A 24,978-nucleotide genomic window follows, 5' to 3' on the forward strand; every position below is an offset into this window, starting at 1 on the left:
CCATCTTGTTTTTATATGTAGAGCGTTATAACATCGATAACTACGTTTTTCCTTTTTAAAGTTAAACTCGCATGATGGTGGAAGAATGACACAAATGCTTATTAAAATTAGACCCGTCACAGTAGTTCTCCTTGATGGTAGTAAGACTCACCTGACAGACAGACGTAAGGTGCCATATGTAGGTACCGTTTCTGTCTGCCACTTTGTAAAATGCACCAACAGATGAGTTTGACAAGCCTCTGCTACGACTGCATCCAAGATAATTTACATGTAGGCTCCTTTGATGAAGTTGTTCTGCAAAGTAAGTTGATAGAAAGGCCCTGGTAAAAGAGTTTTTCCAAAACAGGTACGTCTGCCGAAATAGGCAAAATAAGCACGTCTATGCATGACTGCCAAGAATGAAATTGAAAAGAGGCAGTTTGTTCACAGTACAGCAATTTTTTTTTATTATTTCAGAACATATTTTAGGGGAAGTAAATGAAATCAATGAAAAATTATGCAACAGATCTTATTTCCTATTTGAAAATATATTTTCCAAAAGTCCATTTAAGTATAGAATTCTGTTATTTACATTGTTTAAATTCACTGTTGTTCTAGCATGTTCATGTACAGTAAAAAGGTACAGTAAACAGAAAAGGTAAACAGAAGTACATATACTGATAAAGCACAATCTGACATGAATCTTGTTGGTATGGACAGTATAATACAAAACAATTTAACTTGGATTGAAAATATTTCACTGTTTTTATATATATTTAATAATTCATCATTGTTATGATGCATCATAGAAGGTAGGTGTGGATCAATTGTGTTGTTTGATCATGCAGTTTTTAGATTGATCAACTGATCAAGCTGGCATCCAGTTTAGGATCAGATCTTAAAATCTTACAACCTAGTTCTTTTTTACTCTGATTGTAGGAGAGCCATAGGTGTAAGCTGCATTTATAACCATATTTTATATCATATGTACACATAAGTCAATATGCATAAACCAGTTGACAATCTGTCTGAAAATTACTTCATCCTAGAACTACAACATGTAATTGGCTTAAACATAACAGATAGAGTAAACAAAACTGCTCCTTTTTTCAGATCTTCCAACATTTATCTTGGGGAAGCTTGCATACCATTTGAGTCCATACAACTTATTGAGGTTTAATGGACTGTGGAAAAGCAGAGGTAAAACATGTGACTTAAACTTGAAATATATTTTCTGGTCTTCTGACACGTGTTCAGAAACAGCCACATTAGACTGCTCTCTTTAAAAATCATTGACAAGGTTTCTCTTTTTTATTTAGAAAAAGTGTAAGAAGCAATACATACTTCAATACTTGTACATTTGAATAAAATCTGGAGAAAATCATCAGTGGTTGTTCAAAAATGTGAAAAACAAAAGAGTTTACAGGGCTCAACATAAATTTTTTAACCAGGTTGCCCCAGGGCAACCTGCCAGATATTTTTACTTGCCCTTCCTCTGCCTCAACTTGCCCATTATAAGTGAAAAATTTTAAACCACTCGATATGCAGTTTTTTTCATTTGAAGCATTTAATTTTATTGATTTATAAAAAAAATCAATTGTGCCATCTTTGAGTTATTTTCTCCATGAGCAGGTTGATTGATGGAATGTCAAATTTTGTAATGCACATCTCTAAAATTTCAAATTTGTCACAGATTCTAAACAAAAGAAAGAAGGCACACCTCCACTATGATGTAGCATAAAATTAAGATATCTATAAGAATACAAGTGCATAAATGTTGCAATGCCCACACTCCTCAGGAAGGTGACTGATAGACATAACATTGTTACTTATAAAATATGCTCTTACAAGAACCAACTCTTTTACATTTACTCATCAAGTATAGATAGGTCGGTCACTATCCCCAACTTCTTTTTTTTTATTCTATTTATAAAAAATAAAACATTTCTTTATTTCTGCAGAACAGTTGATAAAATCAATAGTAAAGAAACAATACTTTGAAACTTCAAAAATTAATCTTAATATAATTCACTTTAATATATAGTAGGATTGCCTTGACAACACCAAATTACACAAATGATAATTTGATAGTAAAATCTAAAATGCCACTGATTACTTCATAGCACTTTTCTGCACTCAATCAAGGTGCACTTTGGTGCATTTTAGGCTATTTTTCAACATTTTATGTGGCACAGTGACATAATTGTCTTGTTTCATATGTCTTGAGGAGTAAATGAAGTTAAGCTAAGCATGATAAAAAAATTCATTAATAAAGAACTGCATACTTAGCACCTACAATTGCTAGAATGAGGATCCCCCTTCTCCATGGCTGTTTAGAATTGAAATTTTTGAAGCCAAGTATTGAATTGGTGGCATTTTAACTAAGAAAACTGTGGTATCAACATAGCTCATATACCTTTTTTTCAGTGAATAAACAGTAAAGCCAATGATTTAAAATGTAGAGGAGATCAAAACATACTCCTAGACAGACTTCCACATTCATTAAAGTGTCAAAAAAACTAGGTCAACAAAGCGCTCTGAAATGCTTGCGACAGACCATGATCGGTGCCACACTGTCTGGATACTGACAAGTGCTCACTCGCTCCCTCAAACAAGTATTTGTGTAGTACACTGCTTTTATTAGGTGGGTTCAAAAAGTTAACATATTTATCCAACTTCATCAATTAAAATGTCCATACTTTAAGGAAGCTTACTCTTCCTCCTGTTTCTCTCTGAAATTGTTGCTAAATATATAAACTCTAAGCAGTCCGGGAAATCTCTATCAGTTACAGAAGCATGCAGTTCAGCTGTCTGCTAACTGGTCAAAACCACCGCAAGCTGGTCCCTGCAAACTCTCACTTAGCAACAGTGTGACTGCTTGTTTTCCACTTCTTTCGTGGTTAAAGCTTGGAAATTATATGCTTCTAAATATTTCCCAACCAATACAAAAAGTGCCAAATAAATGTGAGAGAGTGCCTTCTTAACTTTAATCACGTGGCTACATTTTTCCAAGAACAACTTGCCTCGTTTTAGTTTGACTAAATACTTCAAATTATAGAATATGACAGCACTCTGAAAACGAGGCACTGCTGACGGAGATAGTGACTGCCAGTTATTTTTAGAAATCTTACATTGACGTATGTTACAGTTTGTGACGTTATTGTGCAAAAAGGGAAAACGTGATCTTTTAACATCAGATCTAACATTGTACTGACAAAAGGAAAAAAATTCACTTGCCCGCCGGGCAACTGGACGTAAAATTTACTTGTCCGACGGCAGATTTTAGTTGCCCCGGGCAAGCGGACAACCGTTTGTGTTGAGCCCTGGTTTAAATAATACCTTTTTTTATGCACATTGTAACTATACAGTTCCAATATTCCCTTTGAGTTAGACACTCTGGATCATTTTTTATTTTGTCCTAAGCTTAAATAAACAGCCATTGCAACATGATACAGCAGAAAACTTGGAATTTGCTATACACCTGTATAGGTCTTGGTCTGTAAACTGTGCACTAATTTGAGAATGTAGGCAAACTGTCCCACTGCATACTGTTTCACTGTGTGTTGTTTATTGTCTCCCATGATGTCACATTCATTGTCAATTGGTGAAGGCAAAATGTATGTCTACATGTAGATGTATCAAAATTAGGCAGATGAACAGATTATTTACTCCTTGGTACACACTGCATTGTGATTAAGGAAAATCGCATCTGTTCTACAAGCTTCTTGTAGTTAAAAATCTAATCACAGGTTTGATCATCACAACTTGACAGAAAATGCAGTCTAACAGACAATTTTACACGTGAAAATTATATTTCTAATTATAGTGTTTCCTTTTTATACTCTTCAAGTTTCCTGTTACTTGTTTGGCAGTGAGTAAGAGAGCTGAAGGAAAACTGGAGTTCTAGTTCAGATATGACAGAGGACAAATCAAATCTATATTTATTGATATAAGTGTGTATTTATTCTATTTCAGGCATAACCAATGAAGCTGTATGGTTGGGGCATCTTCAAGAGATAGGGTGTTCACTCCTTGACTCTGTGTTTAGACAAAGCTCAAATTACACAAATTCCATGAGTAGAAGAGCCATTCCTCAAGACAAATTTACAAAGTGGATATTAGGAAAAACACTGCACTCTTACTTGATGGAGGATCCAAACTTATGTAATTTTTTTTGTTGTTATTACCATTTTTCATTAATAATAATATCAAACAAATTAATCCCAAGTTTAAGTAAATGATTTGTTATGTTTATATATTGTATTAAATCATTCAGGTAGCTAGGTAAGTCATCCAGTCTTATTATTGCAAGTCCAGTATTAGATTTTGAATGTTTTTGTATTATCGATGATATTAATTCATTCATTTTTTAATATTTCTACAGCTTATCCAAAACAATTTACTTTTTCAGCACTTTCCATCACTAATCTAGATAAAGTGAAACTGCTGCATACTCCACTTCTGTGCAGCTCTAAAACCAGACAACAGTATATGGAAAATGTTGCTGTGAGTGTTGAAAAAAGGGATCTTCCACTGCAGTTAGAACTCTGTGCTAGACTGACCTCTGAATTGTCCATTTTTGATTCTGATATCTCAAGCATATTGGGAAACGACATGTTGCTAAAAGCTTTATGTAGTAATCTGAAAACATTAACAGTTGTAAGGATGAGACAATCACCCTGCCCTTTAGAGCATCTAAAACAGATGTTGGTAATACTAACTGAGCAGGGAAGTTTAGAAAATTTGGTGGTGAGTGTTTTACCAAGTGGTAGTCAAGAGCATAGGAGCAATTTTTCATTTTCTGACTTTATTCTTTTGACATCAGACCCCAATCATCTTTCTGGGACTTCCAGTATAATGCAAATTTATGAACCTGTTGAAAATGACATGGAAAATATCAGTGATCACTGTAACTATGATAATGGTTTGGAAACCTGTAACCATGATGATGATCTTTATAACCTTGCAGTCTCCGAACAGTCTGCATTTATCAGAGGTGGAATCATGAACCCATCATTTATCAAGCTGTCCAGCTTGGATGTGGAACTCTTATATCTAAATGCCTCTGAGTTGGATGATTTGTCCAAAGTTTTACCAAGATGGCAGTCTTTAAGGAATCTTCATATTCTTCTTGATGACAGCATCATCCATAATGGTAAGGTATTTCATAACTTTTTTTTGTCACTATACATTGCAGAATCACTTAATTCATTTTCATTTTCAATATTAAATAATGTCATTGTACTTTAAAAAAACCTTTTATGTACAAAACGCTATGTTTTGATCACTATGTGTCCCTGTCACTATTGCCTCCACCATCGGTAACATCAGTTCCTATAACTGTCTGTACTTTCATTTTATTGTAAATTTACTCTGTAGCTTTGTTTCATTAAAACGGTTTCTGGCATGATCAAATTATTTTAACAAAAGTTGATTTTTTTGTGTTTTTTGCATGAAGTTTTGCAATTTTTGCCCCATAAGTGCCAGGCCATATCTTTGTTTTACTTCTAATTTGCTGATTGGTTTTGTATGTTAATAAGGCGGGATTCTTTTGAAAATCAACATGATTATATTTTAACAACTTCATTGATTTCTTGTTTTTTTTTTCTTTTTTTAATTCTTTCATGTATTTTGACAATGTTCACCCTGTAAGTGCTGTAGCATATTTTTGTTTTACTTCAAATTTGCAGAGTGATTTTGTTTGTTAATAAGGCATATTCCTTTAAAAAATCTGCTTGATCATATTATTTTTCCATTTTTTTTTTCGTAGAATATGAATCGTAGTTATTTACATTTTCGGTGCTTCAAGAGCTTTCCCTCCAACAGTTTGTGACAGCAGTGGGGAACAGTTCCATCACTAGCTTATCCCTGGAGATGTCTCCTGGGCCATACTTAGACACAACACTCAGGAGGGAAATTAACTTGGATTTCATACAGAGAATAATGAAAGAGTAGGTTCTCATTATATTTTGCTTGAAAATTGATATAAGCACATAACCACATTTTCATCCTACTCTTTTGTGCCCCAGCAGGATTATTTTTACATTTTTACAACTATTTTACAGGAGCAGCTAGTTCTAGTTTCATGTGGTAAATTTTCCACTTGAGATGTGTGTGTATGTATGTATATGTTACAGGTGTGGTAGATTACAGTCTCTGGATTATCAAGGTGCCTTTGGTAGTGACATGCCTTATGTGACTGGACTCTATGACTGTGATGGTATGTATCCACTTACAAACTGAAGATATAGTATTACCCTTTTTTGTTAACTACAGAAACATAAAAAGAACAAGTACCATTGTACCAGTAGCAAAAAGTACAAATGATTGAATAGTATTATAAGAGTTGAATTCTGCATGGGTTATACTTATAAAATGTTTGTAGTTAGTTTGGAAGTTTAAATTAAAAAAAAAAGATATTAGCCTATTAAGAAAGTGTTTGGATTTGTGTTTTGTTTTCAGTGTTGTCTCCTAATATTGTGAGTTTTGGAATCTGTGAAATTGGTACTTATGTTGATGGTACTGGCAGAACATTTGAAGATGGCTCAGTCTTCAGTAGACTTCTCCAGCAGACAGGACCTGGGTTGCAATGTTTCAAGATAGAGTCTCAGGGAAACAGAGAGTCCTGTAATATCATTTTACAGACCATTGCAGGTATATTTAATCTCCTGTCTATCTGTAAACTTGCCATTAATGATAGTTACAATTTATAATGCAAGTTCACAGAGTCTACATTTAGCTGTGTTTTTTTTCTTCAAAGGAAAGAGGGAACTGGAATATTTGAGGTATAAGTCAAGAAATCTCCATCATTGTGTGTCCTCTGTCACACAAATGATCACAGATCTCCACAACTTGAAGATATTGGATCTCCCGGAGTGTAACATTGATGATCTCTTCTGTGAGTATATTTTTTATACTTGATTTAGATTACACAGGTAGTTCTGTCACCAATATTAAGCTAGTGATGGGATTGTTACTGCTTGGGCTAGCCATTATATTTGTAAGTGTGGACTTAGTTGTGATTGTGGTAGGGGTGATTTTTTTACTGAAAACTGCAAAATGTGGTAGTAGTGTTTTGATTCTACATTAGACAGGATGTTTTCTTTTGATTGTGGTTATTGAGCTTAATGTGTTTGTAAACTCAGGCACAATCGCATCCAAGAAGTAGTTGTAATGCTTTCTGGCAAAAGTGTGACACAAGTTCATATTTGATTTTTTTTTTTTTTAATATATATATATATATATATATATATATATATATATATACTAATAACTTGTAGGAAGAACAGCTTAGGTGAACAACTAGTCTTTACTAGTGGAAAGTGGTGAAAAAAGGATGGACATAGCATATTTTCTTACTCAGCCACTTTATAGAAGCAATACATTAATAAGCTTTAAGGTAGTGGTGTTTGTAACAAGTCCTAGTTTAGATATCGATTAGCAATTAAAATTTTCATTTTCAAGCAGCTCATTTCACTGTAAATTAATAGAAGTAAATATCTGTGGAGTGGTCATACTTATAAGCATGTACTGGGCAGGTGGTACATACATGTACTCAGGTGGCACGTACACAATTTTCAACTCCAGAACGTCTTGTTCACTTTTAGTAGGCTACTAGAGAGTGTTTTTAAAGCGTTTGCCTTTAGATAAAATGGGTATTTTTATTTTCCTTTGAAGCTGCTTTCAAAGACAGGATCTCTTTGCCTAAGTTAGTAGAAGTGTTCTTTTGCATTGTATTCTAGAAATGTGTTGACCATTTCCATGCCATAAATTTTGCTTATGATGTTCCTGTACCCATGTCATGGTGATCAGACAAATATCAAGAAAAGGAAATATACTGAACAATAGCTTATGTATAATGGTACTTGGAGTGGGAAATCTCAAACTGGAGTTAGTCACTATGAGTCATCCTAACTTAGCAGTTGCAATACCATGTATAATGGATAACATGACAAGTGGGAATTTAAAAGAATTGTTTAAAAGATATTGGAGGGGGGGGTCAGTTAATTTGTTAAATGGTTTTAGGCTGATCATCTACAATTATTTCATTATAAAATAAGAATGTAAGAAATTTAAATTGTTTTAAATTACGAGACCTTTTCATTTTTCTCATAACTTGACCTTTTAGATATGGGGGGGGGGGGGCAATTAATACATGTTACTGTTTTAGGCCGGTTTTAATTGTTGTCAGCTAAAATCATTGGACCTTTTATGATTTTGGGAATAATTTGACCCTGGTTATGGTGTAAAGTATATATCATAGTCACTTTGTAGTCCCCAAATGTTTATTTCTTCCAGTGAGTGTTGGTAAATAGAAAGGCCATAGACAACAGAGGAATGCTTTCAGATGATATATGTAATTATCAAATAAATATTGCAGTTGAATGGATAAATGATTTCTTATTATGTTGCTTTACTGGAAGAGCTCAAAACACTTTCAGTATGGTTATTCAGTTGTAAGGTTGCACTGCTATTACATTGATTGAGGTATTAAGTGATTATTCTATCATGGTATATACCTCTCCCTTATGGTAACCAGTCAAATTAAATGTACCTGTAGCATAAAATTGTGTTCTCTCCCATTCAGCCACCTTTGTGATAAGTGGGAGAAATTGTAGGTGTTGAAGGCTGAGCCAGGTGTACAGCCCTGCTAGTTAGCCTCTAGTATCTTTGTTTTTTTTTTTATTATTGAAGATGAAGTACACATTAGTCATCATGACCACACAGGCAGCTGGGCAGGGACGTACAAACACCGCCTTATATAATCGCTGTTAAATGTTAACTGATATATATATATTTTTTGCACCATCATTAGCATCATATGTATGTATGTATGCACATGTACGTGTGGGCTTATTTGTTTTTTAGCATATACATTCATGTGTACGTGCATCTATGTGTCTGTGACAGAAAAAAAAATTAAATTATACAAATAAAATAGAACAATTACATATAAAAATGTCAGTCCCTACTTTTTGTCAAAAGCTACAGTACAGTGAAAATTTGTTCTGTGCTTTTTTTAAACTTGTGTTGAGCAGAGAACAGCAGTATGTTCTATAGACAACCACTTGGTTAACTGGATCTATGCACTGTATTCATGGGAATTTTATTTGAATGTGTGAGGTCTGAAAGATGAGTTCAGCAAAGTTGTTGTTGTGGTAGCAAACATTTAACGTTTTCCTAACAAGGTTAATGATGTGGTTAACCAACACCCAACATTTCATTTATGGCAAACAGTGAACAATTACAGATGTAGAACAAGATAATAGAATCAGATTTAAGTGTATTGTGGAATCATGATGGATCAAAACATTTTTCCTCTGATCATATCCCACCCACTATGATGGTGTTACAGAGCCCTTAGGGCATGTCATGGTTCTATAAATTTGTATATGTAAGTCTCAAAGGGTATTTTTATCATAGTAATGAATCAAGAATGTAAGATAGTTCTTAGGGAGTGTTCCCAATGAAACTCTATGTAGATCTATCCAATGCCACGGGGACTCTTGCTGAATGCAATCAGATTAACTGAATAACATACTTCCTCGAGCAGCTGGGGGGGGGGGGGAATGCAAAATCTGAATGAATAAAAACATGTTCACATCTTTGTCATGTGTGAAGTCTTTTATCATAACATTCAAATTGATACTTAAATCTGATCTGGATGGGTCAATACGTGAGTTTTTATTATTGCATGAATGGGATTTTCCTCTGGGAAGGGATTGTAAATCAAAGAAATCTGGTCGAGTTCAGAAAACATGAAAAACTTTCTGACACTTTACCTGCTTGATTTAGAAGAATTTTGCTCCCTTCTCTCTTTTAGTTAACAAATGTACATTCATGTAAATTAATTTTTTATTTGATCTACAGCCTTTTGTTAAAAGCTGATATAAGATCTTTATATATAATGTTTCTTCTGATAAGAAGCAGAAATTTAAAGCACAATCCAATGTTATGGTGTACACCTTGTCAGAGAACCAGTAGGCATTTGCATATCATTACTGCTGATGTTGTTGTTTTGATATCCTTCTTCACAATGTGACACTTTCACCCCATTTCCATAGATTTTTAGATCGATCTATCCCTGTGGGGAGTCTCACTAGATTACTGTCAACTTGGCCGGCTTAAGCGTCTGTCCCGCCTACTAAAAGCTGTAAGGGGGTAATTAACTATGGTGCCCGCTCGGATGACTGCAATTTAGCGTGAACCCCCAGGGAGTTAGGTCGATCTAAATCTTAATCTTTAGATCGATCTAAATCTCTGGGAAAGCACCTTCCTTGCTTCCTCAAAGCACTGACCCTGTTCAGAGTCTTCATCTCTTTTGGCTACATTATGAACATCTGATGTATGAAAAATGTGCTTTACTGATAATGATAGAAATACATATATAATTACTTTCAACATGATTTTTGTCAATGAACTTTTACGAAGATGAAGTTGTGATAGAAAGTATTATAATGTTCTTTGTATGTTATAGTGTTCAGTACCTGTTAGTGGCGACTGCCTGTGAGCAGATACCTGTCTATGCTGCCCACTTGTCACAGTGATGGATTAGTTTTGGCAAGTAGCTGTATTGTACACCCCCACTAAGCCTACAGCTACTTCCTTGTTTTTTTTCTTCACCTACTCTCTTGGTTTTCAATGATCTGTAAATTATGTGACAAAAAAAGAGGTACTTTTAAGGATATTTAAATGTTTAAAACATAATAATAATCCTAATAATTTGATTGTAAATGGGATGGTGCTTCACCTTACTGATATTAATCTTAGTTTTCACTCATGTAAAGTTAGGGACCCCTCCCCCCCCCAAAAAAAAAAAATAATAATAATAATAAATAAATAAAATAAATAATGATAATGTATACTTATTTTGTCTAGATATTAACTTGAGTTTTGAAATACATTTATTGATTTGATTTGATTTGAATGACTTTATTGTATATGAATGCTTTTGAAGCCTTATGTTTGGACTGATTTTTTCCCAACACCGTTGTCAGCGTTATGTACATTTTATGTGTTACTGTGTGTGTGTGTGTGTGTGTGTGTGTATGTGTGTGTGTGTGTGTGTTTTAATTTATTTCACAATAAAAATAGTAGGTTTGCACTTTTAGAAAATTCAAATGTAGATAATTCATAAATATGATTTACCCAAGACAGACTTAATCAAAGCTTTTATTTTATTGGAACTGCATGATGTTATACAACTACAAAACCTAAGAGAAATCATATGAGATAAACTTTTTATCGATAAGGGAAAAACTCTTTGTTCAGGAATAGACAGAGAAAACAATCAAAATAGACACAAAATGTCATACTGTTTGTAATAGACTATAACTTAACAGAACTTAGGGAAAAAAACAACCAGTCAAATATCAGTGGATTTTTTGTCAGCTTTAATTCATTGCTCCTGCTACATGTATATCTGCCATTATTTCTGACCCTACTTTCCTTAAAATATCCTGCAAAATCTCACTTTATGATTCACTAATTAAGTCATGAGAGTTTGGTCTAACATGTATTATCCCCATTACATGCTTACACATATCTTCATGCCATTGGAAATAATGTGTGCATTTACATCTGTAATAAGATTTTCAAGAGAAGAGTACTGGCTGATAGTTCCCATGACAGTTCACCCTCAGCCTTAATGATATTGGTTTAGCAACTCTAGGGGTAACACAAGCAGTCCTTTGCTTAGATAAGTCTCAGTAACACTTGTGTCTACACTTACATGTCCATTTCTTTGTTGTAAAAGAAACATCACTGATATATGAGACACCCTATGCATGGGAAAAAGACAAAGATGTTCCATGTTTCTGCAGTGGCAAACGGTATTTGTGTTCTCTTGCTAATGTTGAATACGTTGCACAGATTTACCTGCAGTTTTTTATGATTGTGGTTATAGTGGGCAGCACTTATGCCTTGTTTCATTAATTTCTGTCTTATAGCTAACTGGATTAAGGCATTGAATATATATATTTTTTAGTTTGTAAAATGAATTATGATTAAAAAAAGTAAAAATAAAATAAAATAACCCGGAAACATTTGAAGTAGGTGAAATACAAACTTTTTGTATCATTTCTTTTTCTTTAAAGTGATAGATAATATATCATTTATTTCCAGTTACCCCCAGTTTAATTGAGGCATTGGCCAAACATCCCAGTCTAGAAGAAATACTTTTGAGGAACAACAAACTGGGTAAGATTTGTTAGGTTTTTATGTATCTGTCGGTCTGACTGTCTGCATGCATGCATGTATATATGAACCCTTAAAAAGGTATAACAACGGTTTGTGTGAAATTAATATTTCATAATAAAAACATTGTAATTTGTAAAGAACTCATAGAAAAATAATAAACTCTATTTTACCACCAAAACAGCACAATTATTCTTGAATCGACAAGCCATCATAGGGTGCTATACCTATGTAATAAAAAAAAATTATTAAATCCTACAAAGGTCCATCAAATTTCAAGAAATTTTCAGTTTTCTTGGTTACTTTGCAAAAAAGTTGTTATTTTTAAAAATATGCTGCAAATGGCATAAAAGGCACTAGATACACACTTGCATATGTCAATTTCTCAGATGATGTATCCTTGAGGTACCCCCACAGAAAAAATCTGGAGGGGGGTTCCAATCCAATGAATGCAGTGCCCACTCAAAATGATCTTACACATATTGAAGTTTAAGTCCAGCAAATTTCTTGAAATTTGATGGACCTTAATAGGACTTTTTTTTTTTTTTTTTTTTTTTTTTTTTTTTTTTTTTGGGGGGGGGGGGGGTCACCCTGTGCTCTCTTTAAAGATAGTTACAAAAAAACCAAACTTTTTAGGAAAAAATACCATGGACTAACTTTGAATGTTTGAGTGGATTCATGAACCATTGGTAAATGGCAAATTGTGGTTCACCCCAGGTAAGTCCATTTTTTGGCAAAAAAACAAAACAAAAAACAGTTGTTATCCCTTTTATGTCACCTCAATGTCATATCATAGGTATGAACTGTGCATTGCCCCCAAGTCCCAATGTTACCAATGAGAAGGAGGAGGGACTGAACAAATGTGCAGATATATGTTAGAAACTACCGATAGGATAAAAGGATAATTACAATGGCCTTTTATTAACCATACTATGATACATTGATGGAATTCCAACTCACCTTTTCCCCTAGGGTTGCATGTTATTTTTCACTGAATTGACTCTTTCTGCCAGCCAGCCCAAGTTGAATTGTCGTGCATGACGTCACACACAATCTTTCTGAAGGTGAGAGAACACTGTTCAAAAAGTACTAAGCTCTGAAACATATGATGTACAGGTGCACTAGAAAAAGAGCCATTGCAGTGCTTTTCTGAAAACCACACTTTTTATTAGTGAATGGAGAAGAACTACATGAAAGTCTCCTAGAATTTTTTTTCTTGGCATTTTATAACTATGTATCATTATCATGTTATCTAGTTTAGAAGTTCAAGGTATTATGACTTTTTTCTGTTGAATATGTCATGCACCCTTTAGAATGATGGACTAGGAAAGGTGTAGCAAAGGAACAGGAATTAAATCTTCTTGCTTTTTACACTTGCTTATTGTCAATCACAGCAGCATCAAAACAGTGTGTTTTCAATATAAAAAGTTCAAAGCAAACAAAACTTCACGTTATGAGCGAATGCATTTCTTTGGACAAATAAGTTAGAATTTTATCTGATAAATACATATAAAATATACGATTAAATTAAATTGATGCGATTAAATTTTTCAAGTTTTTCACATGTAAATAATTTTTCTAACCTGTGTTTTTTTACTTTGGAAGAGCTAAGGCATAGATCTTAAAGCAAAAAATAAAGTTGGATAGTAGACCAATATCAGATAATGACTTTGAAGTCATGCTAATCAGTAAAGCCACCACAATAGGTTGGTCCCAGTCATGTAATTGGTCATGTAATATTGATGTGTTTAAGTTGCTGGTTTGACAAACTTGCATTAAATAGAATATATCTTTCCAAATTCTATAACCAGTGGTTAAGTGACTCTTAAGTCTGTGGCCATGCCACGTGCATGGCACACACTGCACTATGGGTGTCATCCAGGGTTGAGGTGTTTGGCTGGTGGCATACAAGTGTCAACAGTTTGATTTGTGGGGACACTAACACACAATGCCTAAAAGATTATAAGCACTGGGGCTTTTTACCATGCTGTATGGTGAGCCCTAGGACTATGAACCCTAGATTAATAGCTTGGTGTTTCCCAATGCTGAGTGACTCATACAACAGCCCCTGAGACAGATTAGTGTATAAACACACAAACTTGTTGTACAGTTGTAATTAGAGGTGGTGAGGTGGGAAAGAGGTCTTCAGGCACTGTTTTCTTGAACTCTAATAAAAAAAATTAATTTTCTGAGCGATGCGCAAGTTGTTTATAAATTTGTGTGATTCCTTTAAGGAAAGAAAAATTGAAATAGTTGAAAGCATTTTGCTAGCTGCAGGTTAAGTTTTTAACTTCTTTGTCTTTCAGTTGCTCTTTTCATTGGATCAAAAAGAAATCATAAAATAAGTTTAAAGGGCTTTTTTTATCCAAATTAGTACATATATGCTCCTTGTTGAATTTTTTTCATAGGTTTTCTTGTTGCACAATACTTAAACAAAATTCATGTTAAATTTACAAATTTGTTAAATAAGGTGTAAGTAGGTAACCTGCACTCTTCAGACTCTTGCATGTATACAAAAATCTGTTTGTTCCATGGCTCTTACAATCACTTTAGGTACAAATCGTCATCACAGTTTCTACTTTGCACCATTACTTACCAAGATGTTCTAGATGGACTACACCATGTATTTGGAATTTCACTTTATTTCATGTAAAGATTGACACTTTTAGAAAGTTTGACAATAGACCGTGATGCTTATGTGACTGTATGTAAAAAGGTTTTTATCACTGTTTACATTTGGTGACTCACTGTTTCGTTATTTGTGTGTCAAAGGTGACTTTCACATTATTTAAACTTTTCAAAAGTTACACGAGTGGGACATGTTTGTGCAAGTTATTTTTAGATCGTATGAGGTACTGTTTACATTGCAATAAAATTTTTGGTGTTTTGAATTGCAGATTATTTGGTGCCAACTCTGTATCTGGATATTTCTATTTCTCTAGATAAAAATGATTTAAGATATATATTTGAATAAAAATAATTTTCAGAAGAACTTTCTGGGTTGTAGGGTTGTAAGTGTTTTTCAGAGTGTTTTTTTTTTTTTTTTTTTTTTTTTTTGCAAACAGCATACAGAAAGGTGGTTGAAGCATTACAGTGCTATGGAAAAAAAAAATGAAATTTGCTATTTGTACCAGAAAAAATAGATGTGTATTAATTTTATCTGTTAAAAAATTCCCTTAAGTAGGGTTTGTTTTCTTTGCAAAATTTTATGTTTTATTTGTTATTTAACCAAGCTTATCTGGCTGTATTGTTTTGGTTCATTTGCTAAATATATCTGTTGGCTGTCAACTTGTGTTGCAGCTATTATTTTGTCTTATTTGGTTGAATCACAAAAGAAGTGTGGCATTCTACATACTTGTGGTTCCTCTCTGAATGCAGGATTTACTCCATTTCACGGACAGCTTGATTAGTTATTTAGCTGTTTAAGACATTGATGATTGACAGCTTTTTCAGGCGTTAAAGGTTTGACAACAGAACAAAAGAAGTAAACTGAAGCACAAGGAAGCAAATTCAAAGTAAACAATGCAGTAATTATTGTATTCAGGCTAAGGTGCTGGTCATGCTCTAGGTTGTTATATTAGTTATTGTATTCAGTGGTTTATTAAGGCTCATGCCTTTCCTTGTATTGTGTGACTGACTTGTTTTTATTGACATCAACCAGGTGTTAAACATATGCCAGGTAAGCTCTTGTTTGTAGGCATGCTAAAAATCTCTTTGGTGTCTTTCATTTGATATAGCTCTATGGAGCTGGTGAAATATCATTGGGTTTTATGTGATATCCCCCCCCCTCCCCCCAGGTTGGTTTTACTAGACTTTTCTTCTGGTCCTCAGGGGAACTATTCATCAGCCCTTTAGGATTCTGTCATAAATTTAATAAAGACATTTACACCCCTTACTAGAATATTTATGCCCCTTAAAATTGGATAATTTGAAGATATGAGCAGGTTGACTCTGATGAAAATGGAACTTTTTATACTGTTTATCTTTCACAATAATTTAATTATATTGGACACGGAAGAAGGACATGCCTAACTATTAAATGAGCACTCTATGGCCAATAGTTTAGTTAAGTGAAAAATAAAAGGTCCTTATATTATTATCATTACTTTGGGTGTTTACTGAAATTAAAAATGGGCAAATTCTGTACATTTGATGTAGGTTGAGTAAATATGTTATAATAAAAGTTGAAGAAGTGTGTTGAAGTTATGACAGTTGATTTATGAATTAAATGATTGGTGAAATGAATATTTGATTTCTTAAAATATATATTTCAAAATGCCATTTTCAAATGAAATTTGAAATGAACTAATCAAAATTGCTCGTTGAAAAAGAGAAGAGAAAGAAATGAGAGATTCAATTCCAATTTTATGATTTATGAATTAAAATGATTGATGAAAATGAATATTTGATTTCTTAAAATATATATTTCAAAATGCCATTTTCAAATGAAATTTGAAATGAACTAAACAAAATTGCTTGTTGAAAAAAAAAGGGAAAGAAAGATTAAAGATTCAATTCCAATTTTTATGTTAGATGAAGACTTCAAAACCCTCTGTTCATGAGTCCAATGACAACAGTGACACACACACACACACACTAAAAATCACCCCTCAGTTACTGCTCAAACACTTCCAAAGGAAACAAATTAGTAGCCAAGAGCCCAATAACTTTGAAGTAGACAAGGCAGTGAACTGTCCAGAGACTTGTCTATGTTATTGGAATGGCAGTGGTTCTAGTTGTGGATCATGAACATCAATCAGGATTGACATCCACCTGTGCTCTAGTCTCTGCCAGTAATCAAGTTGTGGAGGCACACCTGGCCACCCTATCAGATCCTAGGAGGTGATTTTTTTAAAGTAAATTTTCTGTAGTAAATCTGGTATTATCAAAGGTTGGTAGAGGGATTTTTATGAGAAATGATTAATCCAGAGCTCTGGCACTGTCCTGGAATCCAATCAAAATATGCTAGCTGTACAGGGTAGCATTATTTAACCTATAAATCACCATATCAGTTTTTTTTTTTAAAAAGTGAATTATGTATTTTGATAGTTAAATTATTTTGCATGACTGGTGGATTTAAGTAGTAAAGACAATATCTTCCATTCTTTAATTGAGGAAGTGCTTTAATTGAGGAAGCATTTTTGGCTGGAAGACTGGATTATTTATCTTAGCTTGAGGAAAAAAGTAACAATGACCATGTCAGTGTGTACTGTTATAACATAGTGAGCTGGAGTATGTACTTTTACTTGAAATTCAAAATAGGTGCACTGGGTGGGTTATTGATGCAGTTTCCAGGTTACAAAGGATTTGGAATGTGATAATAAAATGTTTTATATTCCCATTTTTATTGAAGAGATAAGTGCTTTACTCTGATGTTAAGTGCACTTTTAATTTTGATTTTTCTTTCTAAATTGAATGACATTGAGGTCTCTTCCCCATCTTGCTATAATATTGTGTGCACCTGTAGGTACTTTCACCCAGAGCTGATAGCTTTCAATGTAATTTACACACCAGGAAGGATTTCTTCGAAAATGAAAGTAAAATTAATGTAGGCAGTAAGTGAGAGCTAACCAGCAATTCAATAAAATGGTACCTTATGCAGCTTTTCTTATATTGCATATTTGTTTTTCAAAGTGGTATTGTCAGATATGTTTTTTTTTTTTTAATTTTTGTATACCCTTTACTATTTAAAAACAAACATGCAGGATTTTTACACTTGTTGGCATTTCCTTTAATTCTACACATATTTTTTGCAATCAATTTTTATGAATATCATTGATCACAATGGATAATTAAATAATACATATTTTAAGAAGTGTAATGTAAGCAGTCCAGAGTTAAGTATGAAACATTAATCTTCCAGGTGATGGAGCACTGCGAGGGCTACTGCAGGTGTTCAGGAGGGCACATGCTGGGGAACACGGTCAAACTAAACTACACACCCTAGACATCAGGTAACGTCAAGGGAATTTACTCCTCTTTTTAGTAGGGTCAGCACAATTGTGCTAGAGGTTATCAGGTGTGTAAGCCAAATGATATATTACACAATATTAATGCTAGTAATTGATGGATATATTAAAGCATTAATTTTGTTTACTATATATATATTTTTTCCCTGATAACCATAGAAAATGGATAGAATTGAAAATGAAATGTACATGTATCTTAATATCGAGGGACTGAAAATGTTATCATTGATGGTAATAGAAAAATTATAATCTAAAATTGGACCCCCCTCCAAAAAAAAAATAAATAAATAAAATAAATAAATAAATAAGAACCTGCCTTTTTTTTCCAAAATGTATCAAGAAGTGATTATGTACCTAGTAACTGCAGCTGTTTTAGTACAAAGATAAGGATCATCAGTAAGTGGGATTGCCCAAGAATTGAAAGCACCCCTGTCAAGTTGGTTCTGTTGTGATCATGTTTCACCTTGTCAGAGCAATGATTACCTGAAAGTTCTTAACTCACACCTGTCCCACTACTTCTTATTTGAAGCACCACCTACAGTCCAGTACTCAAATAGTGATTGGCTGTCAGATGATTCAGCATAAAGTACAAGTCTGTGGTTTTTGGCAATCTGTTATCACTTCATGGTAATGGCTGCCAGTTGCCAACTTCTGTTTATTTTTTCTGATCATTATGATGACACTTCACACATTTGTGAGAGCTTCTCAGGGAAGGTTACCTAGAATGGTTGACTGTAGACTTAAGTGATGGTCTGTAAGGGTACATAATGTAGGGCTAATGTAAATATGACTGCAAAATTTGTAAACAAGTTGAGATTTACCTCAAGTCCATGCTTTGCTGTAGCATGGAGAAGTAACCATAAGGCAGGTGCCCTACAACCTTTCATAAAACCAACTCTGATCTCTCAGACATGTTACAATTAAATCCATCCAGACAGAGATGCCCTTGCCAGAAATGCTGGGTGGAAAGTAACTAATTACACTGAGTGTTTTTAACCATACTTCCTGCTGTTCTTTTTTACCCATTTTAAATTCTTTATTGTTATTATTATTATTTTGTTTTTTACTATCCAAAATGATGAAATTAGAAAGTTTTCAGTTTTTGTTAAACATTGGTATCTTTTGTGTAGCTTCTTTTCTACAGTCATTAACAAAAAAAAAAAACTCTTAAAAAGAGTTTTACTAAGAATCATTAAATATGAAAATCTGTTTCTGAAACCACTATAATAACTTGCAGATAATCTCATTTTGATATTTCACAAAACACACATTTAATGTTGCCATCTTAATTTTTTAAGTGAAAGGAAGTACTGGAAGATGGTGACAATATCAATTTATTAGATAATCCTTGATATCAAGTGTACCTCTCTAAATGTACATGATATTCTTGATCAGTTCTGAACCTATGCCATTTGGGAAAATTATTCACTAAAAAAAAGTAACAATATAATAGACCCATCCCCCCAAATAAGTGATAAGATTAGGGTGTGGTACTTCATTTTGGATATTCCCATGCTCCAATACTTGCAAAAGAGGTGTATTGCCCTTTGTTTTGTTTCAAAGCACTGGCTTTTCATGAAAATCCAGGTTGAAATGTTACCTGCCCCCTTGATAAGTGCTAGCATGTCCATGTTGCCAACCAAGGCCATCAGGAATTTAACAGGCATTTGACAAAGACATCAAAGTGAGACATATCAGCTAATTGGGAATTAATTTGTAAGATAATTAGGTTGATACAACTAAATAGTGTTAGCATTTACATGATAATAGTGTAATATAACAAATCTAAAAGGCATATTGCCAAACTGAACACATAATGTTCACTGTAACAAAGGGAACTATCATGATGGAGTTTTTTAGAACTTTGGGGGATTTTTTTGATGAATTAAAATTGACATTTGGAATTTCCTCCTATGGGTATATTTATTAGGTTTGGATTATTGCCAAAACCATCCACTGTATTTGTTTTTTATCTTACATGCAGCTTTTGTCAATATTTAAGAGATAATTATATGTGTTCTGTGAAATCAGGAAATGCTTTTTTGGGTGCCTCATTTAAAGAAAGTCACAGTAAATATGTTTAGTATCTTTTTTTCAACATCAAGGATATGTGAAATTTAAGATGTGTTGAAGTATTAAAGAGGCTAAATAAATTTTAGAAGTAATTAAGCAATAAGTTGGAAATCCCCTGTGTAGGAAATCCCCTATTAACCATGTGACGTAGCTCATTGTCAAGTTTCAAAGATGGCATGATGCCAAACTTTACCATACCACTCCTGGATGAAGGCTATGGGAAATGAGATGTATCTGTATTGCCTATCTTGGCATTAGTTAGTGTCTATTTTATTTTTGTGAAATATTTCTCAATTAAATATTTTCCTATTATTGTATTATGGAGCATTTTTGTTACTTAATGTTTTTAGATGAATGGGGATTTTTATATGCAAGTGTAGGCACGAGTTATGATTATCTTAAACCCCCTTTTGCTTAGTTTCAGCAAGCGATGTTTTACAGAAGAATGCCTCACAGAGTTTGCCAGAGGACTGGAAGTCATTGCTAAATATGAGAAAAGACACATCCTTTATAGACTGGCGTATATTCAATGTCATTGGAAACCTGGTTTAAAACCATGGCAATTAACTCAACAAGATATCAGGCAAATTCTTTTAAATTCTGTTCAATTTCCATATGGAAGCCTGCTTCCAACAGAAGCCTCAACATTATTTGGAGAATTCTTGAGTCAAATGTGACTGAAACTTATTAACACTGATGGTGGTCATGAATTCTACATTTATCAAGTAAGTTTCATCATCTTTTGATAGGCAATCCATTATTTTTTCATTATTATTTTACATTAATATTAATTTTCTTTTCTTTTTTTGCTGATGAAAAGTAAATGATTTACTTTACGAAAAGTTGTGTGCGTATCATTTTAGGTACAAAGGTATAGCTAGGCTGTTTTGGGCCAGATACTATGGGAATGTTCAAATGTTTGGCAATGTTATATTAAGCGCGAAGAGTGGAAGATTAATTACATTCATACTTATGCTAAGAAAAAGAAACTAAAAACAACTGTCAAGTCAGTTTGATCTTGTATTCATTGTATGAAATTTAATAAATAATAAATGGCAATGATTTAAGCATGAATTTTTCAGTTATAAGCACCGAAACTGTACAAATATTTACAAAACTGAGGTACAAAATGATATGCAACATGCTGCATACTTAAAAATGAACATATTTACAATGCAAAAAAACTCAATATCACTCTTATTTACAACAACCGTTTTAAACACATATAATCACTGATAGCATACATTTAAAACATCTTTTTAAAACAAATGCTGTCATATAAAAAAGAATCTGATCAACAGATCCATTTTATAAGAAAAAAATGCTCTCCAAGCTTTTTCACATCGAACATTGCAAGTCACATTCAACAGTTCTTTTTCTTCAAACAGACAAAGTTTGTGCATATGTCACATATATATAAAGTATTTTAAAGCCCTCCAGCTTATTAGCTCATGCTTGTTGAAATCATGACCTGACATCCACTGTTCACATGTTCCATTATTTGTTGCTTGAGGTACGCAACTTGGTCTCGGAGCTGGCCTGCTGTACTTGAGAGTTCAGTGTTAATAGATTTTAAATGGTTTACTCTTTCTTCAAGGCGCGAAATTCTCTCTAATTTACGCGTGCGGCACTTTCTGGCAGCAACGCGGTTTCTTGCCCTCTTCCTCTCCAACTTGATTCTTTCTTGGCTCTCCATGTTTATAGGTGACAGTGGAGGGGTGGTGCCAAGGCATGGGACCGTCTGGGGCTCTTCCTTCAGGTGTGTAAGCTGCATATTCTGTGGCATAGCATAGTTTGGGTGTGACTGCTGCATAGGTGGAGCATAAGAGGCTGGAGCACTCACCATGACGGTTGTTCCAGGCAGAGAAGTGCATGTTGTGGCACTAGGGGCTGTCGTACGCATAGGCTGGAGTGTTGTCAACGTGTGGGAAGCAGAGGAAGGCACGGTCCCACTGCTGGAACTCTCTTCGGGGTGCTGGTGGAGTTCTGCCAATGCGTCGACGAAGCCACGGGCGTAAGCCTCCTGTTCTTCTGTAACGTTTTTTGGATAAATAAACTGGGTCGGTGTAGGAGTGGTCACAACCATACCGTTCTGTTGGATTATCATCCTCTCGAGCTCTGGTGAACCCAACTTCAGCAAATTGAGATCTGGCGAGTTCAGAAGGCCTCCGAATTTTTGTGCCTTTGTTTTACCGGCACCAAAGTCTAAGGTCATAGCCTTTTTCAAGTCCTTTACAGCACTTCTGTTGTTAGCCATGCCGTCTTCGTAAAAAGTAGTTTCCATTGTGTTTCTTTCTCAGTAAGGTGCGACTCGGCTTCCTGATGAATAACTTTGTTTTGATGATTCAATTGTCTCTGTGGTACGTGTACGTGTGTTCACAATAGCTTACCACAGCTGAAATGTCTGAAACAACTCTCTGATTCACTATTTCTGGCCGTTTGGCGCTATCTGTCCTGCCTGATTTCAAAACGTGTTTATGACTCAGAGAGTGTACTCCTCTGTACTTATAGTGGTGAGTAATACACTATATTTAGAATGACATCACTTTTCAGTCAGCCGATTGGTCAAAAATGACATCACTGCCATGTGACTTGAATAGACATTCGCGGACTTGACCTTTCACCCCGGCAACGTGTTGCATTGTGGGCCGCAAAATCCATGACGTATACTGTCTGCGTAACAGTTTTGCCCTTTTATGGAAAGCGGGATTTCCCTTTTAGTTGGATGTGCCCTAGTTTCTAGCAGGTTCGGAGCGCAAAACAAATCAATATTCATATCGTGACGTGGCAGTAAAATCGGAAATGACCTAGCATTCTTAGTGTACAGGTATTCTTGTTTGTGTAAACATTCGTGTTAAGGCCTGTCATAATTTATAGACGCGCTTTTCAAGTAACTTCACGGTATATCATAAATAATGTACATGTACCGTATGTCTGAAATTTGTGGAACTCGGTGATGCCATTTTATTTAACAAGACTGTCTTTTTTTGCTTTGATAAGCAGACGATGCCTTTAATTCCCATATTCTAAATATACCGTGAAGTAAGGTGAAGGCCAATGAGTCATATAAAATTCCCCGGGTTGCAAAATTTCCGGTCAACCCGCCTCTTACTCCGAATCAAATTTTACGCAAATGAAAATTGAAAAAACATTTTTTCAGTGGTATTCCGCAATATATAGTATATATTGGAGGTGCGCTTTTGACATTTTACCCTAAAATTAGGTGCATAAAGTCAACATATGTGTTAAAAAGAATTTTTTTTCTCTCGCTTAAACCAGCCTTACTCTTTTCTTAATAATTATTGTTTTTTCTGTTGTTACCACCTATTAAATTGAATGGTTGGAAAGTTAAATCCGAAATTTCAGCAAAAGCATCATATCAAATTTTATCAGTGGAATCATATTATTCATATATACTAGTATGCATACAGTGTATAAAGTTGCTTAAAGTTCTTATGAAGTATAAGCCCATCCACACATTCCTAGTATGCTGTGCCTGTGAATCTTTGATGTAGTTATTTGTTCAATGTGTCTCTGCTATTCAAATAAATAGTATGCACTCTACTTAATTATTTTCATTGTTTATTCCTGAAATGATCTTGGCTCACGAGCTTGAATTTTGTTGTTAAACACTTATGAGACACTGGGAATCAAAAAGTTAACAGCTTTGCTTATCAATCTTTTAACACTAAAAAATTCCCCTGTGAAAAGTTAAGTTGTAGTTTTGAATATGCCATTTTTTTATAGTGATGAGGGTTTTGCATCTCAGTTGGTCTATATAGTCAAAAAGTTGAACAGACCATATTGAGGCTCTATAGTCTGAAATTTTTTTAATTTGAAATGATTTTTTTTTCTCCAGTAGTTCATTGGTCTTACCCTGATATCCAGGTTCTAAGCAATGCTATACATCTTCTAGTATCTGAGCTTTTATGCCAATGCATTGTTAACAATTGTGGTAAAACTTGGAATAGTCCTTTATTGCATAAAGTTTATTAGTATTCCAAATGCCCAAAATATATCAGTTAAATACCAAATGCTGTATCAATTGATAACTGATCTAAACTTCAACAGTAATTAAATAGCAATATCTTTGAAAGTTTTGAGCCAATAAACCTAAGATCATTGTATTTTTTAACTTAATGAACATTCAAATCAATAAACCTATGCAAGTCAGTTTCTTAATTAATATTTTTTTCAAAATTTCTACAAACTTAACCCATTTAAATTAAAAGTAATTAAGTCAAGTGATGAGTATTAGGTGCCAAAATCTGAGCATATATGTGTATATATTATTTGGGAGCAAACAAGCTATAGTTATATATGCAACAAATTTACTAAATTTTTTTTTCAATTTTTTGTAGGGAACTAAGTTTTATTAAAAAATGTCAAAAAGTAAATTGTCAACCACCAAGTCCAGTGTAGATATAACTACCCAATCCACATCTTGCTCGCCCAGTGCAGAGGATGACAGCTTCAGTGACACTGACATCACTGTCAGAAATGAAGCTAGAGAAGACATTTTCTCAGAAGAGTTTGAGCAACAGGTGCCCTCCTTTGTTTTTAATTTTTTTCTTTGAAATAATAATAGTTAACATGACTTACAAATGTATTTTTGGAGATTTCAAGGAGATTAAAGCATTCCAAGCCAGGATCTTCCAGCAAAAACTCATACATATATTTATCTCTCAAAATACGTGTTTAAAGATTAAATTTTTTTAAAATAAGTTCAACGAGAAGCAATGCATGCACTTAGAATGCATTC

General features: G+C 33.9%; 3 protein-coding genes across 9 annotated transcripts in view; 2 read left to right on the forward strand and 1 right to left on the reverse strand.

The window, feature by feature from the left end:
* Positions 1–21,286, forward strand: LOC106165043 (uncharacterized). Of its 3 annotated transcripts, none has more exons than XM_086996568.1 (11): positions 1–346; positions 1,093–1,179; positions 3,955–4,143; positions 4,391–5,134; positions 5,789–5,930; positions 6,117–6,199; positions 6,442–6,633; positions 6,740–6,877; positions 12,103–12,177; positions 18,038–18,128; positions 20,635–21,286. In XM_086996568.1, the coding sequence occupies exons 3-11, from the start codon at positions 4,053–4,055 to the stop codon at positions 20,891–20,893; spliced, it is 1,815 nt and encodes a 604-aa protein (XP_086852694.1). In that variant the 5' UTR covers positions 1–346; positions 1,093–1,179; positions 3,955–4,052; the 3' UTR covers positions 20,894–21,286. The 3 variants fall into 3 exon arrangements, with proteins under 3 accessions (XP_086852694.1, XP_013398576.2, XP_086852692.1); XM_013543122.2 differs by having other exon boundaries at positions 1–301; XM_086996566.1 differs by lacking the exon at positions 6,442–6,633 and having other exon boundaries at positions 1–301.
* LOC106165042 (mutS protein homolog 5) overlaps positions 20,800–24,978 on the forward strand; it is a 21,430-nt gene continuing 17,251 nt past the window's right edge. For 2 of the 5 annotated variants that reach the window (XM_086996531.1, XM_013543120.2), the window contains exons 1-2: positions 22,862–23,043; positions 24,578–24,760. In XM_086996531.1, coding sequence (XP_086852657.1) covers positions 24,599–24,760 — 162 coding nt within the window. In that variant the 5' untranslated portion in view covers positions 22,862–23,043; positions 24,578–24,598. Of the gene's footprint in view, positions 20,942–22,590; positions 22,730–22,861; positions 23,409–24,577; positions 24,761–24,978 lie in introns of those variants that run through there. The other 3 variants (XM_013543121.2, XM_086996520.1, XM_086996515.1) reach the window with 3 other exon arrangements.
* Positions 21,224–22,695, reverse strand: LOC106165046 (transcription factor Jun). The gene has a single exon (XM_013543129.3). The coding sequence runs from the start codon at positions 22,498–22,500 to the stop codon at positions 21,661–21,663; it is 840 nt and encodes a 279-aa protein (XP_013398583.1). The 5' UTR covers positions 22,501–22,695; the 3' UTR covers positions 21,224–21,660.

Source organism: Lingula anatina, chromosome 1 (assembly GCF_051362555.1).
Source record: "Lingula anatina isolate TDL-2025a chromosome 1, LinAna3.0, whole genome shotgun sequence".
Taxonomy (NCBI): domain Eukaryota; kingdom Metazoa; phylum Brachiopoda; class Lingulata; order Lingulida; family Lingulidae; genus Lingula; species Lingula anatina.

Coding starts and splice junctions, on each gene's coding strand:
- LOC106165046 (XM_013543129.3), bottom strand. CDS start 22,500: ATGGAAACTACTTTTTACGAAGACGGCATGGCTAACAACAGAAGTGCT.
- LOC106165043 (XM_013543122.2), top strand. CDS start 211: ATGCACCAACAGATGAGTTTGACAAGCCTCTGCTACGACTGCATCCAA. Junction 302..1,092: donor TGATGAAGTTGTTCTGCAAA/GTAAGTTGATAG, acceptor TCCTTTTTTCAG/ATCTTCCAACATTTATCTTG. Junction 6,878..12,102: donor TAACATTGATGATCTCTTCT/GTGAGTATATTT, acceptor ATTTATTTCCAG/TTACCCCCAGTTTAATTGAG.